Genomic DNA, 16,466 nt, shown 5'->3' on the forward strand with positions numbered 1-16,466 from the left:
ATTCTGATTATAATGTGGTAATTTATAGAATTCACCAGGAAAGAGGTGAACCTGTTGGAGCAGGTCCAGGGGAAGCCATAGAAATGCTCCCAGACTGGGAGGACTGGGGGTGTTCACCTGGAGAAGAAAAGGCTCCAGGGAGAGCTCAGAGCCCCTTCCAGAGCCTAAAGGGGGCTTTTAAAAGGAGGGAGAGGGACTTTTACACAGGCAAAGAGTGACAGGACAAGGGGCACAAAATTGGTTTGGTGCTAGAACTGAATGAGATGTAGTGCAAACCATCTCTGTAAGTGCTTAGTGCTAAACCCAGCAGAGTGTTTGGGGGTGATGAGCCCTGGAACTGGAGAGTTGATGATCCGTAATAAATACAAATAATAGAAAACAACTGTTTACAGAGCTGTACAAGTGTGTGTGTGTGTTTGCATCATTGCTTTTATGTCCTTCTAGCTCATGGTTGGAATTTGCTTAACAATCCTGGGGACTCTGATCTCCCTCTGGCCTCTCGGAGTCCAGCTTGCTGTGGAAGCAGTGGGATCTGAAGGTGTTTCATGGATGCTGGATCTCTGAAGGAATGCTGTAATTCAAGGTGGTGGAATTTCAGGTATCCCTTGGGCAGGCTCCTGCACTGTCTGTGAATCCACAGACACTCAAGATTTGAGCAAATCCTTCATTGTGATTTTTATCATTGCCCTGCTCTGCTCCAGCACCTGCAGGAGTTCTCTCAGCCCCAGCTCAAGCTCACCTATTTACAAGAATGGGCACTTAAAATGTTTAAAGCCCATAATTGTAGTTCTTTTAGAGCTCAACTCTTGAATTAAGGCTTTACAAGAGCACTGGGTTTGCAAGGATTGCTTAATCAATAAGAAAAATTTATGTTAGACTCCTTGTTTACACTGCTTCTTGTGAAGTGAGCTGGGCAGGATTTTCAGCAATCCTGGTGGGGCTTTCAGATTTATTTTTAGATGATTTGGACAAAACCCAGAAGAAAAATATAAATCATTTGCTTCACAGCCTTCAAGAGCGTTTTTTAACGAGGTAATTATGTTTTTATGGCAGCTTAATCTCTGCTTTCATCACTAGAAGTTGCATTGCTGGTTTGTTATTCCCCAGGATAATGAGTGTCACTATTCCCGTAAATAAAGTCACCCCTTCCTAGGCTGTGGCTGAGCTCCTGTCTGTGCCACCCTCACAGGAACAATTCCTTCCCACTATCCCATTTCACCCTGCCCTCTGGCAGTTGGAAGCTGTGCCCCCTGTCCTGGCACTCCAGGCCCTTGTCCAAAGTCCCTCACCATCCTTCCTGTCGAATCATTCAGGTGGTGGGAGGCCACCCCAAAACTTTCCCTCTTCCAGGCTGATCCTGCAGTTACTCCCTCAATCCTTCAGTATTACAGGGTTATTTAAAATACAGTTTATTCTCCTTTTCTGTATCCCCTATTGCTGAGCAAAACACAGTGATTTTGAGGAATATTCTTTCAGGCCACTGGGAAATCTCAGTGGGAAGTTGTTTTCCTGGCTGAGATTTCCAACGACAGAGATCTGTGAGGAAGCATCCAAGTCTTTGCTGGGTGTATAAATAACTGGGATGGCTTAAAACTCCTGAGCAGCTGGCAGTGCCATGGGGCAGGCTGGGTTCTGGGCCTGGATCTGGAGTGACTCTGGGAAAGTTCAGTTCTTGCCTCAGCCCCAGCCTTTGCCTAAAGTGTGGCTGGCTTTGAGCTGCTCTTTTTGAGCTGCTTTTCTCCTCCATTTCCTTTTTGCCCGTGCCACTCTCAGGCCCTTTCTAGATATTTCCCCGTCTGTGTGTTAACAGACTGATGTGTTGTTGGAGGCCAACTTCTTCTTGCCACACAATCACTGAGGCTGGAAAAGCCTCCAGGGAACTGAGTTCAGCTGTTCCTCCAGCACTGCCCAGGCCACCACTGACCCTGTCCCCACATCCACTCATGTTCTGAACCCCTCCAGGGATGGGGACTCCACCACCTCCCTGGGCAGCTGTGCCAGGGCCTGACATCCCTTTCAGTGGAGAAATTTTCCCCATATCCCCCTGAGCCTCCTCTGGCCCAGCCTGAGGCCATTCCCTCTCCTCCTGTCCCTGTTCCCTGGGAGCAGAGCCCGACCCCCCGGCTGTCCCCTCCTGTCAGGGAGTTGTGCAGAGCCACAAGGTCCCCCCTGAGCCTCCTTTTCTCCAGGCTGAGCCCCTTTCTCAGCTCCCTCAGCTGCTTCTGGGGCTGCAGCCCCTTCCCAACTGTTCTCTTCCCTGGACATGCTCTAGCCCCTTCTTTGGAGGGGCTGTAGTTTATTCTCTAGTGTTCTTTAATATTGTCCTTCTCCTGCCTTCACTGTGCTGCTGAGGTCTGACTGTGCCCTGAGGTGACAGGTTTGTCTCTGTGAGGTGACACCTTTGCCATGGTGTGCCTCTCCAAGACCACCAAGACCTCCCTCATTCTGCACAACGAGCCAAGACTGTGACACCAGGTCACGGAGCATCAGGATGTGACTGTGCAGCTGTGTGTGGGACATTTTGGGGAATGTGAAAGGAGAAGAGGCTGGGGGAAGTCCCAGATTTTTCCTTCAGCTCTTCCCCCTCTGAAGCCTCTTCTTTCCCACACCTGACCAGACACAAGCACGTCCTGAAGAGCTCTGAGGATGTGGCACTTGGGGACACGGTCAGTGGTGGCCTTGGCAGTGCTGGGGGAAGGGCTGAACTCGACCTTGGAGGGTTTTTCCCCCCTGGGCTCTGCTCTGTGTCCCCCAGGCCATGCCCTTGCAGCAGGGCCTGTCATGGGACAGTAGAGGAGGAACCATGGCTGTGGTGAGAGGGAAGGAGCCGGCCATTCTCCAGAGCCAGCAGCTCTGAGGGGAGGGAGGGAAGGGCTGGAGCCAAGGTCAGGGCTGGCTGAGCTCCTGTCATGAGGCAGAGCAGAGCTGGGGCAGGACAAGGCCCTGTCCCCTGGGATGTGCCTGGCAGGTCCCTGCTGCTGCTGCAGCTGCTGCTGCTCCAACCCAGGGACAGAAAAGGTCCTGATCCTGCCTGTCCTGGGAGCCTTCACAGCAGCATTCCCTGTCAGGCTGCTGCTCTGAGTCTTGTGAAAGTCACAGGGACTCAGGCAGGAACTTGCTGGAGCTTTTCTGCTGCTGGAATTTTTGTTCCCACTCCTGGCCCAGGCTGGAAGCAGGCAGTGCTGTCCCTGTGGCACAGAGTGGGGGGCAGCACCCCCAGGCTCCTGCTGGTGCTTTTCCTGGCTGTTGGGAGTGAAACATCCACCCTTTCCTGGGAAAAGAACCATCTCAGCCTGTTTAACAGCAAGCTTGAAGTGGGTTTTGCTGCTGGTTTGATAGGATCTGTTTTCATGCTGTTCTATTTTCAGTTCCTTTGCATTGAGCTTCTTTTTCCCTGGGTATAAATTTTACATGATTCCTTGAAACTGCACTGGTAATATGGAAAAGAAAGAAATAATCACTGGAATGTTGTTTGTGCTGATTTCCAAGGTTAAGTGTGTTAAAACCAAGTCCATGGAAAATGGATAAAGAACAGTCATGGTTTGGATTTACTTAGGAACAACATTTTCAGCTCTCAAAACAAGGCTGTTGCTGTACTTTGTTTTATTTCTAGCGATTTTTCAATAATCTGATTAATTTCTGCTGAAGTGTGAAGCAATAAAGTAGATTACAAGCAAGTACAGGAAGAGTGAATGTGGAGGGGAGTGAAATCTGGTGTTTTTTTCTTCTCAGTTTCCAGTCCTGATCCCTCATTCCTGGGCTTACACATCAGCAGGGCTGTGCAGAGGCTGAGGGGCTTTTCTGGTGTAAAATTCCAGATTGGGAATTAGTGCTGATGAGTTCATCTCACTGCAGGACTTTCTTGTTCTTTCCAACCAGGATTTCAGAGCTAGGGGAACAACAGGGCAGTGGTGTTGGTTGATAAAAAACCTGATGCAGACCAAAAGTCCAACTTTGCTGTTTTCCCAATTATTATTCAGGACAGTTTTCATCTTATCTTCAAGGCCTTGGAAGAACAAGGAATTTCATATGGAGATCAGGCTTCGCTCCTCACAATAATTATACTTCAGAGAGACAATTTTGGTTCTTACACATTTATATTAAAGCTGAAAGAATTAAAAACTGCTTTAAAGGGACTGCCTTGGGCTCCAGGTTCAAGACAAGATGCAGGACCAGTTCTCATCATGTAGATATCACCTTGTAATTGTATTTTTCCTGATTCCCTAATGAGTTTTTTTTCCTGATTCCCTCACAAGGAATAGGAATGGCTTTTGCATGGAAAAGTAGTGCCAGGTTTGTGTTTTGGTTTGCGGTTTACATTTGGTTTTTTAATAAGTTTGAGGTTATTTTTAGAAGCATCCCGGGTTCTTTGGCATTAGCACTCAGATCACAGAATCATGGAATCAGTTGGGTTGGAACGACTTTAAAGACCATCCCTTTCCACCTCCCAGCCATGGGCAGAGGTGCCACCCACTCCATCTGCTTTGAGAGAAGTTTCTAAATCTCAGCTGAGAAAAATTGAGCACTTAAAGAGATATTTTTGTGCTTAGACATACCTGAAAACACAAATCTTGGGTCATTTCTGAGCCCTGCTTTAAATACCCATATTTCACATTTTTGTTATACCCATGTAGCAAATGATTTTCTGATGGTTTTATGCAGTAATAAACTTGGTTTATCCAAATCCAAAGAAAGCCTCACTTTTGGAAGTGTAGTGTGACTGAAAACTCAAGGCTGACTCTGAAAATCAGAAATGTCTCAATTCCAGTTAAGCTTAGAGTTTACAGTAACTTTTGGGTCACTGTAGGCAGGAAAACACCTGTGATCCATCTCCCATAGGGAGAGAGGGCCCAGTGATCCATCTCCAGGTTTTGAACCTTCAGAAACTCCAGAATCATGGAAAATCCACATCCCCAAGTACTTGAGTATCAGTAATTTGGTTTTGCTTTTCCTCACACCCAGGGAGAAGGCAAAGAAGGTCCTTAATATGAGGTGAAATGTGCAGGGTCCAACGAGAGGGTGATATTGGCAAGGGTGGCTTTGTCCCCATCCTGGGGATGACGTGGGGACAACTGGAAGTTTCTGGAGCTGAGCCTCAGGTGGAGCCTGACTTCTTAAGCACTGAACCCGCTGCTCTGAGCTTTGCTGGGGTTTCACAGCAAAGTTAATGTGTTAATTAGCCTATGCTAATGAGGACCTTTTTAGCACTGGAGACAAAGGCTGCACTTGCTCTCACCTGGGTATTAATAGCAGCTGCTGGAACAACGCTCAGTGTTTTAGTGGGTTCCTACACAGCAGAGCCTGCTCACGGTTTGCTTTCATGATCATTTGCCTGAAGAAAGGAAGCTGAAAACTTCTGTTTTCTGTGCTGAGTTCAGCTGTGAGGGGGAAAAAATCTCTCCTGTGCTGTGCAATGTGCTCAGCTGAGTCCTCCCCAGCCCTGTGACTGTCACAGGAGGTGGCACCTCCGGTGATGGATGGACCCGGTGCAGAGAGGAAGGAGCCTGTGTGGGGAGGGAGGCTCCTGGTTAGCAGAGGAATGGATTCATCTCCATCCTTCCAAGGACACTAAGCCTTCCTGATAGTGCTCTGGAGCATGATGGGTCCTACAGAGTCCAGAGAAGGCCATGGAACTGCTCCTGGGTCTGGGACACCTCTGAGGTGCCAGGCTGAGAGAGCTGAGGATGTTCACCTGGAGAGGAGAAGCTCCAGGGAGAGCTCAGAGCCCCTTCCAGGGCCTAAAGGGGCTCCAGGAGAGCTGGAGAGGGACTGGGGACAAGGGATGGAGGGACAGGACACAGGGAATGGCTTCCCACTGCCAGAGGACAGGGTTGGATGGGACACTGGGAAGGAATTGTTCCCTGTGAGGGTGGGCAGGCCCTGGCACAGGGTGCCCAGAGCAGCTGTGGCTGCCCCTGGATCCCTGGCAGTGCCCAAGGCCAGGTTGGACACTGGGGCTTGGAGCAGCCTGGGACAGGGGAAGGTGTCCCTGCCCATGGCAGGAGTGGAATGAGATGCACTTGAACATCCCCCCAAGCAAATCATTCCAGGATTCTGTGATCTGCAGAGCTCCTGGGAGCTCAGCAGACTGGATTTGGAGAGGCAGGAGTGACCTCCAGCCCTTTTAGAGGGGCTCTGTCTCTGGGCTGAACTGGGGGGCTTTGGAAAGCCGTGGAATCTGGGGGGTGTTGGGATCTGAGATTGCCTCGAGCTGTGTTTTGGATCTTTCCTCCCTGGTGAGGTTTCTGCATAAAGCAGCTCCTTTATGGCTGTGGGGAAGAGATTTTGGCTGCAGGGGCTTTTTTTTTCCCGATCCACATCCCTGTGACAAGTAATTTCCAAGTGTGAAAATTGCTTTGATATCTTTGTTCGGCGCTGGCTCACTCAGGAGCAGTTGCATAACCCGGGCAGGGGCACAGTCTGGGGAGCTGGGAAGGGGCAGCTCCCGGGCTGCTCCCACCCCGGGGAGCTCGGGCTGGACTCACCACCCGTGTTTGGGCTGGTTTGTACCACGATCAGAGCGGGTCCTGCCAGCTCAGGAGCTCTGAGAACGTGTTATGAAGGGAGTTTGCAAGTGGATCCTTTCCTTGAAGAGAGGAAGAAAATCCTGATGAAAGGAGCTGCCTTTGAAGTGGTTCCCGCTCCTCATCCATTGCTGGAAAAGGGGTGTGAAGTTGTGTGAAACAAAGGGCAGGTTCTATTTAGTGTTTGCACCATCATTTCCTCCCCCCAACAGTGCTTTTTGCGTCCAGCTGTGCTATGTTTCTGTTGAGAATGTTGAGATTCATTAGCTGCAAAAATAGGGATTTCTTTGGAGGAGTCTGTGGATAAAATGGTAATAAAATAATTTTATCTATACCTAAGAAATGCATGTAAGTGTTCAGGATACCTGAGCCTAAGCCAACAGCTGAAACAAAAATCTGTGTGTAATTCTATTTACTTCCAAACAGGGAGACATTGTTTCTCTGCCTGAACAAAAGAGTGACTTCAAGTGACCAGATCTAGGGTGAGGGCCTTGGAGATGTTTCCCTGCTCCCCTTGGAGAAGGGAGATGGTTTGCTGTCCTGGCCAGAGAAGGGAGATGCTTCTGCTCCCCTTGGAGAAGTAAGCTTCTCCCCTGTCCCAGCCAAGCCTGTGTCCCTCCAGCATCCTGCTCTTTGCAGGTGATGTGTTCCCTCTTCCTCCTGGTATTAGACCTGGGCTGTTTCGTGAAGAATAATTACATTTGATCTAGGAAAGGATGAATGTTGAGGAGGAAGAATTTTAAAAGAAATGATAAAAAAGAAGCAGCCCAAATCCCTCGTGGTTATTGGAGCGGGAAGGGAGCACTTTGTCAAAGTGACACCGAGTCCTCTGTTTTGGTGTCCTGGGCTTGGGCCAGGCCTGAGGCTTGGCCAGAGCTGTGCCTTTGGGGCTGGGCCAGCAGCAAAGCCTGCATGGGCAGCACAGGTCCAGTGTGACAAGCCTAGGAGGATGTGAGGATGGCTTCCAGGGGTAATGTCCCTGCCTTGGGAACAGGCTCCAGAATCAGTGGTGCCCCTGTGCTCCAGGCTGGGCACTGGGCAGCTGTCCCGTGGGGAGCCGGAGTTGTCCCGTGGGAACTGTCCCATGGAGAGCTGTCCCACTATTCTCCAAGCTGCACCAGGGAGCTTCCCAGTGCCTGGTGTGCTCCAGCAGGAGCTGCTGAAGGGGGCAGGCATGCAGCAGCCTGGGAACTCCTGTGGAGATTCAGCCGAGCCTTTGGAGGGAAGGAGCCAATCGAGGTGATCCCAATCGTGACTCTGAGCTCTGGCCACTGACTCTGGGTACTGGTGGTGTGGGACTGGGGCATGAGACACCCTGAGACAGAAGGTTTGGTCTTCTTCATGAAATCACAGAATGTCCTGAGCTGGAAGGACCCCCAGGGATCATCCAGTCCAATCCTGGACCTGCACAGACACCCCAACTGCCCCACCCTGTCCATCTCTGCCAATGCTGTCCAAATGCTCCTGTAGCTGTGGCAGCCTCGGGGCCAGGACCATTGCTGGATGTGCTTGAGACCAGGATCTCAGGTCCACCCAACGGAAGGATTCTTTCTCCTCAGGATCCTCCCCTAAGCCTGGTTAGTTTGTGTTTCCCTGGTGCCCTGTCCTGACACTCAAGGGCTGCTGTGTTCCTTGTGGTAGCCTGGAAGGATTTTAGCAGGAATTGCCCAGAGGGAAAAGGCTGAAGTTCCCCTGGCTCATCCTGCCCTTCTTTGCCCACAAGAGTTTCAGGAACAGGAGGCTGAGCTAGACTCACCCCACTGACTTGCATTTTTGGGCCCTCTGGAGCTGCCCCTCCCTGCCAGGCTAGTCTGCGTAAAAAGAGGTACACCAGACCCACACCCTTCACTGCCACCCATCTGAAAGGTGGTTCTCACACTTAACTCCTTTTCTTCTGTGTTCTCCTCATGACTGGAGTGGAGTAACGGCTGCTTTTCCTGGAAACACGGAGTGTGGAGCATCCTGGGCTGCTTTTATATCCTGATGCTTTAGATCGTTAAATTCTCACGGCTTAAGCTCTTTATTTCTTGTTTTGCTGTGCTTATGAGAAGATCTCCTGGGGCCCTATTGTACAACAAATACAAATAATCCATGAATAACACAGGCTGGCTGTTTGTACTGCTGGCAGTCTGCAAGGATTGCTCCCAGATAACATTCTGGGATACTATTCATTTTGATCTGTGCCTTCTACCAGCATTTCTCTGCTCAACAACACTGCGGAGATGTTGTCCTCTGAAAAGAGGCTTCACCAGATTAATTTCTGATTTTTCTACCTGTTGGCTGTCTGCCTTTGGCAGAGTTTCAGTTTCCTTCCTTGCTTTCCCTGCCCAGCTGTGGTGAGTTCATGCAGGTTTTGGGATAGTTCAGGTGTTGGAGTGGTGCACACACAGAGACTGCAGTTATTCCTTGTCAGTGCTGCCATGGGAGGAGAAGCCCTTTAAATTCACTCATAGCATGTTTAGTTTTATGAAGTCCTTGACCTTAAACTTCTAAATGAGCTGGGATGTGAATTGGAGAGTAGTAAATGAGATTTAAATGGGAGAAAGCCCCACTTCCCTGCCTGGGAGGATGTGCTGCCTTTGCTGGGGCTGTTGTGAAACAGCACCAGTTATGTTAAATACAGACTGGTATTTACTGGTGCCCTGAAGCTGCTGCACTTGTTCCCCACTGGGAGCTGCCCTGTGGGGAGCCAGTTTCCATTAATTGGTATCTGATCAGTCCACAGGACTGACAGGGTGTGTACACTGTAGACTTTCCTCCTTAGATCTTTTCCCTCTGGTTTCTTCTTCCCCTGTTATGTGCAAACCCTGTGTTTATTTTTCTGTATTAGCTCCTCTACTGTTCTTCTCTCTTCAGTAATTAACAGTTGATTTCCTACTTGTCTCTTGACCTTTCTTTTGCCAATCCATTCAAATCACACTAATTTCTTGATCTTTAAATATCTGTTTAAATGCCATGGGTAGAGGTCAGCTGGTTTAGTTCTTGACATATTTGGAAGCAGATGCTCCTGCTGTTCATTTGTTTCTTTTCTAGTTATTTCTTAGTAAATAACCTGGAAGGTTTCCATAGCAAATTGGTGTGGAAATGACTTTTCCCCTGTGGAACATGCAGAAATGAGTGGTAGGTGAGTGATACCATGATTTTTATATGGAGGGCAGAATTCACTGAGGTGGCAGTCACAGGCTCTGAAGGACTAAAATGTTGCTTCTCTGGGCACCCTGTGCCAGGGCCTCCCCACCCTCACAGGGAAGAATTTCTTCCTCCTGGTCCCGTCACTCCAGGCTCTTGTCCATGTTTCTCTCTCCATGTTTCCTGTCAGCTCCTTCAGGCCCTGCAAGGTCACAGTGAGGTCACCCTGAAGCTTCTCCTCTCCAGGCTGAACATTCCCAGCTCTCCCAGCCTTTCCTCCCAGCAGAGCTGCTCCATCCCTCTGCTCATCCTGGAGCCTCCTCTGGGCTCCTCCAGGTGCTGCCTGTGCTGGGCCCAGGGCTGGGGCAGCTCTGCAGGTGGGGTCTCACCTGAGCACAGGGGCACAATCCCAATCCCTCCTCTGCTGCCCACACTGGGGATCAGCATTTGCGTTTTCCACTGCACAGTGTGTAGGGGCAGCAAAGGAGTTAATCCAAACTGCAGATTTGCCAGAAAATTGCTCTATAAATAAAAATAAATTCCAAAAATAAGTGAAATAAAACATCAGTAGAAGATGAAGGGGAGGGGAAGAATGGAAACAAGCGGATGTGAGAAGTGGATTTGTTCCATGTCCAAGTGCTTGTGTTGAGAGGCCTTTTGTCACCAGTGACTCCTTTGGAGAGCAGCCCTTAGAGGGCAAATCAGAATAGCTCCAAGCAGAGAAGTTCTGGGAGTGTTGTCTGCCACCTTCCCAGGAGGAAGTTGGATCTGGAAATCTCCACAACTCCCTGACAAGAGGGGACAGCCGGGGGGTCGGGCTCTGCTCCCAGGGAACAGGGACAGGAGGAGAGGGAACGGCCTCAGGCTGGGCCAGGGGAGGCTCAGGGTGGATTTGGGGAAAATTTCTCATGGAAAGGTTGTCAAACACAGGAGGAGGCTTTGCAGGGAGGTGGTGAAGGAGTTTAACAGCCCTGTGGATATGGCACTTGGGGACATGGCTCAGTGGTGGCCTTGGCACTGCAGGGTCAAGGTTGGACTTGATGTCTTGAGGGCTTTTCTAACATAAAACATTCCATGTTTCTGTGAGAGCCCCCAGTGCCAGATGATCCAGCTGGGTGCACTAAAACACCTGTAACTGATAGGGAGGTTTTGTGCCTGGGGAAGCAAATCTGAGAGAGACATTTCCTGCTTATTTTGTCATTAAGTTAAACTCCTGTACAAACGAACTGCCTGTGATATGAGGTTTGGCAGAGGGAGGATTTGTGTGGCATGAGGTGGATCAGCCCAGGTGCTGTGGAGCAGATTTCCTGAAGGAACAGGTTTGGTCTGGTTTGGTTCAATCTCTACGTTCTTGGAATAAAAGAATAATTTCATTTCTTTTTCCTGTTTGAATCTGTGGGCAAAGCTGGAATATCTTCCTTGGGTCAGAATGGGATGTCAATGGGATTTTGCCTTTGTTCCTGGGTCAGAATGGGATGTCAGTGGGATTTTTCCTTTGTTCCTGGGTCAGAACGGGATGTTGATGTGATTTTTCCTTTATTCCAGCAACAACGCACTGTTTATAGGCTGACCCTAGTGAAAGCCTGGAATGTGGATGAACTCAAAGCTTATGCTGACCTGATATCCCTCGGGAAACCAGACTTCATTGAGGTCAAGGTGAGCTGCATGGAGCTGTTTTAGTTTTTCCAGCAGATTTTTCCATTGTTTTGTCCTCATTTTCCTCCTGCCTTTAGTCTAAACTTTCTGAATAAGTAAAATTCTTCTAAAGTGATGCATAAGAAACTCCTCTCTTGCTTTTGATATTAGTGAATAATAATTCATTAACATTCAGGTAATGTTTTCTAGTATCCTGTGTGTGCTTTTGGAGGAGGTTTCCCTGTGCTACTAAGCAAACTCTGTACCAGCCAGCCTCGATTTCTGCCCGACAGAATCATCACTCTCTGGCCTTTTTTTGTATTTCTGTGAAAACAAAGATAAATAGATATTCTTTCTTTATATCAACTAACAGTTGAAACATAATATTCCAGGTTAAGCTGGTAGTTTGGGGTAGGGTTCTTCCTATTCTGGTCTCGAATTTTTCCAGGGGAAAGGTAAAAGGTTCAGTGATGTGTTTGTGTTTGGCTGGATTTGAGAGCTGCAGCAGGATATGTGAGATACTGCTGTAGGGGGTTTATCCTGGGATCAATCAATTTAGTAGAGACAGAAAAAAAAGTTACCAACTTGCAAAAAAGGCACCTTCCCAAGTGCTCTGAGCATTTTCTCCCAGCAGCTCCTGCAGAGCAGCACAGCTCCCTCAGCTGTGTGTCTGTGCAACTCTGTTACTCCTGGACTCTCCTTTATCTTCTCTCTTTTCCTTCTCTCTTAATTTTTTTTTTTTTTTTTAATTTTTTAACCTTTTTTTTTTTCAAAATTTTAACCTTTTTTTACTGCTACTATGAAGAAAAAGCCTGGATTTTGCTGTGGAGGTTTGATACCTTCTCTCAGCATGGGGAGAATGTCTCTCTAGGTGTGCTGCTGAAGTTGGGAGCGTCATCCCAGCTCAGGTTTGGAGTTCAGTTTGGGGAAAACCCCTCAGTTTTCCACCTTCTTGGGTGTCTCCTTGGCTGTGCAGGATCCTGCCAGGGAGGGGAGGGCAGGGATGGGGCAGAGGCTGTGGGGCTGGTGCTGCCCAGGCTGCTCTGCTTGGTGCACTAATGTTAATTAGTGAGATGAGGCGGGTGCCAGTTGATGTTTCAGCACTGGATTCATCCAGTGGGAACTCTCCAGGGCAAACATCTGTCTCCTGCTAAGGCATGGGCTGCTCTTCCCTCTGCCTCAGTGTCACAGTCCTGCTTTCCCAAAGCTCTGCCCTGGAAAAATCCTGCCTTGCTCTGCCAAGCAGATGAATGAGTGGTCACAGGTGTACTCCTGGTGCTCTTCTACCTGAGACAGGGATTTATCTGCATCTCTGAACCCTGTTTGTGGGAGCTGGGACAGGGGTTTATCTGCATCTCTGAACCCTGTTTGTGGGAGCTGGGACAGGAGTTTGTCTGGATCTCTGAACCATGTTCTGTGAGATCTGAACACAGCTCCCCTGTGAGCTGAGACAGGGAGGGGATGGGTGACATTCCCAAAATCCAGTAGTGGGATGGTGGCACTGGGGGTCCAGCCTCACATTGTGGTGGTCACACAGTATTTGGGACTTGGCAATTTTCCCAAAAAGACTTGGTATTTTTGGTTAAAAGTCATTTTTTGTGTTCCTTTGAGAACGAAGCATATTTGGGATGTGGATAGGCCTCAGCATTCTTTTCTCCAGCCCCTCAGTGTGCCAGAGTAAAAAGCCAAGGACCAGGTGGTGCTCAAAGCCAACCAACAATGGGTGATGAGATTGTGCAAAGCTCTGACTGACAATGGGTCTGAGCTTGGGGATTTTTTGGTTGAAGACTTGGGATAAATGACGTCCATTTCAGATGAAGGGAGCTAATCCAGTTTTGCTCCAGAGAGGCTCACAGGGTGGATGGAGAGAGATTTAGATTCTTGCAGGGCTTAATCCTTGTTCTCATTTCCATGAGTGCCTCACAGTGCTGTAACTCTGTGGGACCCCATTCTCTCACTTAAGCCAGTAGTAAAGAGAGACTGAGTCATTAAAAATGCATCAAACTGATTTATTGCCTTAATCTGTTCTAATGCCAGTGTGTCACTGTCACACTTGTACAGAGCTGATGTACAAGCTCTGTACTTGTATTTGAAGTCTGGAATGTGCCAGAACTCGTTTTCTTGCCATGGTGCCCTCTTTGGGTTCTGAAAGTCAGAGGTTTGTTTGATGTGCAGCATTTTTGTGTCCAGGGAAGGAAACAGAGCTGGGAAGGGGCTGGAGCCCCAGGAGAGGCTGAGGAAGCTGGGAAAGGGGCTCAGCCTGGAGAAAAGGAGGCTCAGGGGGGACCTTGTGGCTCTGCACAACTCCCTGACAGGAGGGGACAGCCAGGGGGTTGGGCTCTGCTCCCAGGGAACAGGGACAGGAGGAGAGGGAACGGCCTCAGGCTGAGCCAGGGGAGGCTCACGGTGGATTTTGGGGAAATTTCTCACTGAAAGGGATGTCAGGCCATGTCACAGCTGCCCAGGGCAGGAGTGGAGTCCCCATCCCTGGAGGAATGTGATAGATGACTAGACATGGCACTTGGGGACATGGGTTAGGGTGAGCTCAGCAGTGCTGGGTCAGTAATTAGACTTGATCTTGGGGATGAATTCTAGAATCACAGAATGGCTTGGGTGGGAAGGACCTCAGAGCCCATCCAGGGCCTGAAGGATGCCATGGGCAGGGACACCTTTGACTATCCCGGGTTGCTCCAAGCCCTGTCTAGCCTGGCCTTGGACACTCACAGGGATCCAGGGGCAGAGTGAAGCTTTGTCACTCAGCTCACAGCAGCAGTGTGAACTCCAGCCTGAGCAGAGCCTTCCTGCTTCCCCCTATCCCTCAGAATTTAAGGAGGAAACCCAAATCTGCCAGGCCGCCCTTTGTCCCAGGGTTGTCCATTCCACAGTGTCTGTGGGCAGGACTCAGGCACAGCTGGGATTGAAGTCATGGCACAGAATCTTCCTAAGCCTTTGTGAAAGTTTTCAGCCACTTGGAAGCTGTTTTCCTGCTGATTTTCCTGCTGATTTTGTTCATGTAGATGGATAATCTTGGTGTCCAGCTGAGCTCAGGGTGCTGGTCTGGGTTCAGCTCCTGCTCTGGTGCCTGAGGCTTGGCTGCAGAATTGAAATGACCGAGTAAATGTGTGCAAGGAAGGGCCACAGGGAAGTGTCTATCCCAGTCTGCTCACTCTTGTCACATTAAACAGGAAAGATTATTTAATTGCTTAAAATAATGAAGAAAATGAGCTGTGCCTTAATGAGTTTTTAATTGCATGCAGCAAGAGGTGATTGCCCCCACCTGTCAAACACCCATTCAGGATCCTTCTGCCATCCCAGCTAGAATTTAGATGAAGAGGTGGAGCTAAATCTCCCCTTCTGGTGCCTGCTGTGAATAGACCCAAACAATGTATGATTTCCACACACCTGAGAAAAGACCATCATTGGCCACTTGCTGATAGAGAATCACAGAATCCTTTAAATTGGGATGGACCTGCAGGACTGAATCCAACTACTCGCCAACACTGCCAGTGTCCCCCCCAAGTGCCACATCCATACATCTGTTAAATCCCTCCAGGAATGGGGACTGCACCATCTCCTGGCCAGCCTCTTCCAAAGACTGACCACCCTTTCCATGAAGAATTTTTCCCTGATGTCCACCCTGAGCCTTCTGATGTCCACCCTGGCCCAGCCTGAAGCCATTCCCTCTCCTCCTGTCCCTGTTCCCTGGGAGTAGAACCTGAGTCCCTGTGCGGTCCCCTCCTGTCAGGGAGTTGTGCAGAGCTACACGGTCCCCCTTGAGCCTCCTTTTCTCCAGGCTGGTCAGTCACAGGTTGGACCTGGTGTTCCTGGAGGACTTCTTCCACCCAGGATAATTGCCTGGTTCTGACCCTGGAGCAGAGGGGGTGATTCAGCAGTGGCTGTTCTGCTCTTGATCCCCACATGGCTCATTTGGAGAGCTGGGATGAAAGGCTGGGTCTTGTGTTTGAGTTCAGCTTTCCCAGGAAGAATTGTTCCCACTTCCAGGGAAGCCCTGCAGATTTCCAGGCCGTGCAGCACCTCTTGGCCCTCAGCCCCATGGGTGTGGGGTGTCTGGAGAGTTGCTGGGAAGTACTGGGACTATACTGCACAACCAACCATCTCCAGCCCTCCCTGCAGGCTGAAGTGACACAAAGGACTGATGGCTTCTGTTAAATCAGCTTGAAAGTGATGATTAAAAGCAGCCAAGGAGTTGAATCCTGGCTGAATCCACTGCAGCAGGAGCAGACATGCATGAGGCCTTGTGGCTGTAATTTGGGGAGTGCTGCTGCTCAGCTCAGGAGCATTTTCATTGCAGAGACTGCAATCAACAGGGCATTGAGGCTTTTTATATTTGTCTGGGGTCATGGCTGCCCCAGATTTTAAACAGTGTCTCCATCACTCAGCAGCTTAGCCTACACTTTGTTCTCTGTTAATTTGCACGAGACTCAATTAAATTTATAATTTGTGGGCTTGGAGAGAAGAGAATTGTCTTGTTCAGTAATTAAATTGGGAAGTCTGGAGTGTGAGTGGAGAGACAAAGCACTGTCAGCTGTAGTTGTTTCCTTCAGAGCCCTGGGGATTGAAAGGATTGCTGGCTGTCTGCATCCTGGGGCAGGAGCCAGGTCCTGGGGGCAGGAATGTGCTTCCCTTGCTTCCCACAGCACCAGCAACCACCCTGGCACAAGGCTCTGGTCAATCCAGTTGTGCTTACTCAGCTCCATTTACAGCCCTGGGCCAAGCACAGGCAGCACCTGGAGCTGCTGGAGGAGTCCAGAGGAGGCTCCAGGATGAGCAGAGGGATGGAGCAGCTCTGCTGGGAGGAAAGGCTGGGAGAGCTGGGAATGTTCAGCCTGGAGAGGAGAAAGCTTTGGTGTGACCTCATTGTGACCTTCCAGGACTTGAAGGAAGCGTGCGGGAAACATGGAGAGAGACTTTGGACAGGGTCCTGGAGTGACAGGACACAGGGAATGGCTTCCCACTGCCCACTGCAAGAGGGCAGGGATAGATGGGATATTGGGAAGGAATTGTTCCCTGAGAGGGTGCTGAGGCCCTGGCACAGGGTGTCCAGAGCAGCTGTGGCTGCCCCTGGATCCCTGGCAGTGCCCAAGGCCAGGCTGGACAGGGCTTGGAGCAGCCTGGGACAGTGGGAGGTGTCCCTGCCCATGGCTGGGATGGGACAGG

General features: G+C 49.7%; 1 protein-coding gene across 3 annotated transcripts in view; it reads left to right on the forward strand.

The window, feature by feature from the left end:
• The window catches only part of LOC310917294 (S-adenosyl-L-methionine-dependent tRNA 4-demethylwyosine synthase TYW1-like), a 90,215-nt gene that overhangs the window by 59,228 nt on the left and 14,521 nt on the right, over positions 1 to 16,466 (forward strand). For all 3 annotated transcript variants that reach the window (XM_083875400.1, XM_083875402.1, XM_083875401.1), the window contains one exon: positions 11,199 to 11,309. In XM_083875400.1, the coding sequence (XP_083731526.1) occupies positions 11,199 to 11,309 (111 nt within the window). The remainder of the gene's footprint in view (positions 1 to 11,198; positions 11,310 to 16,466) is intronic.

The sequence above is a fragment of the Zosterops lateralis genome (genome assembly GCF_965231275.1).
Source record: "Zosterops lateralis genome assembly, chromosome: 19".
NCBI lineage: Eukaryota > Metazoa > Chordata > Aves > Passeriformes > Zosteropidae > Zosterops > Zosterops lateralis.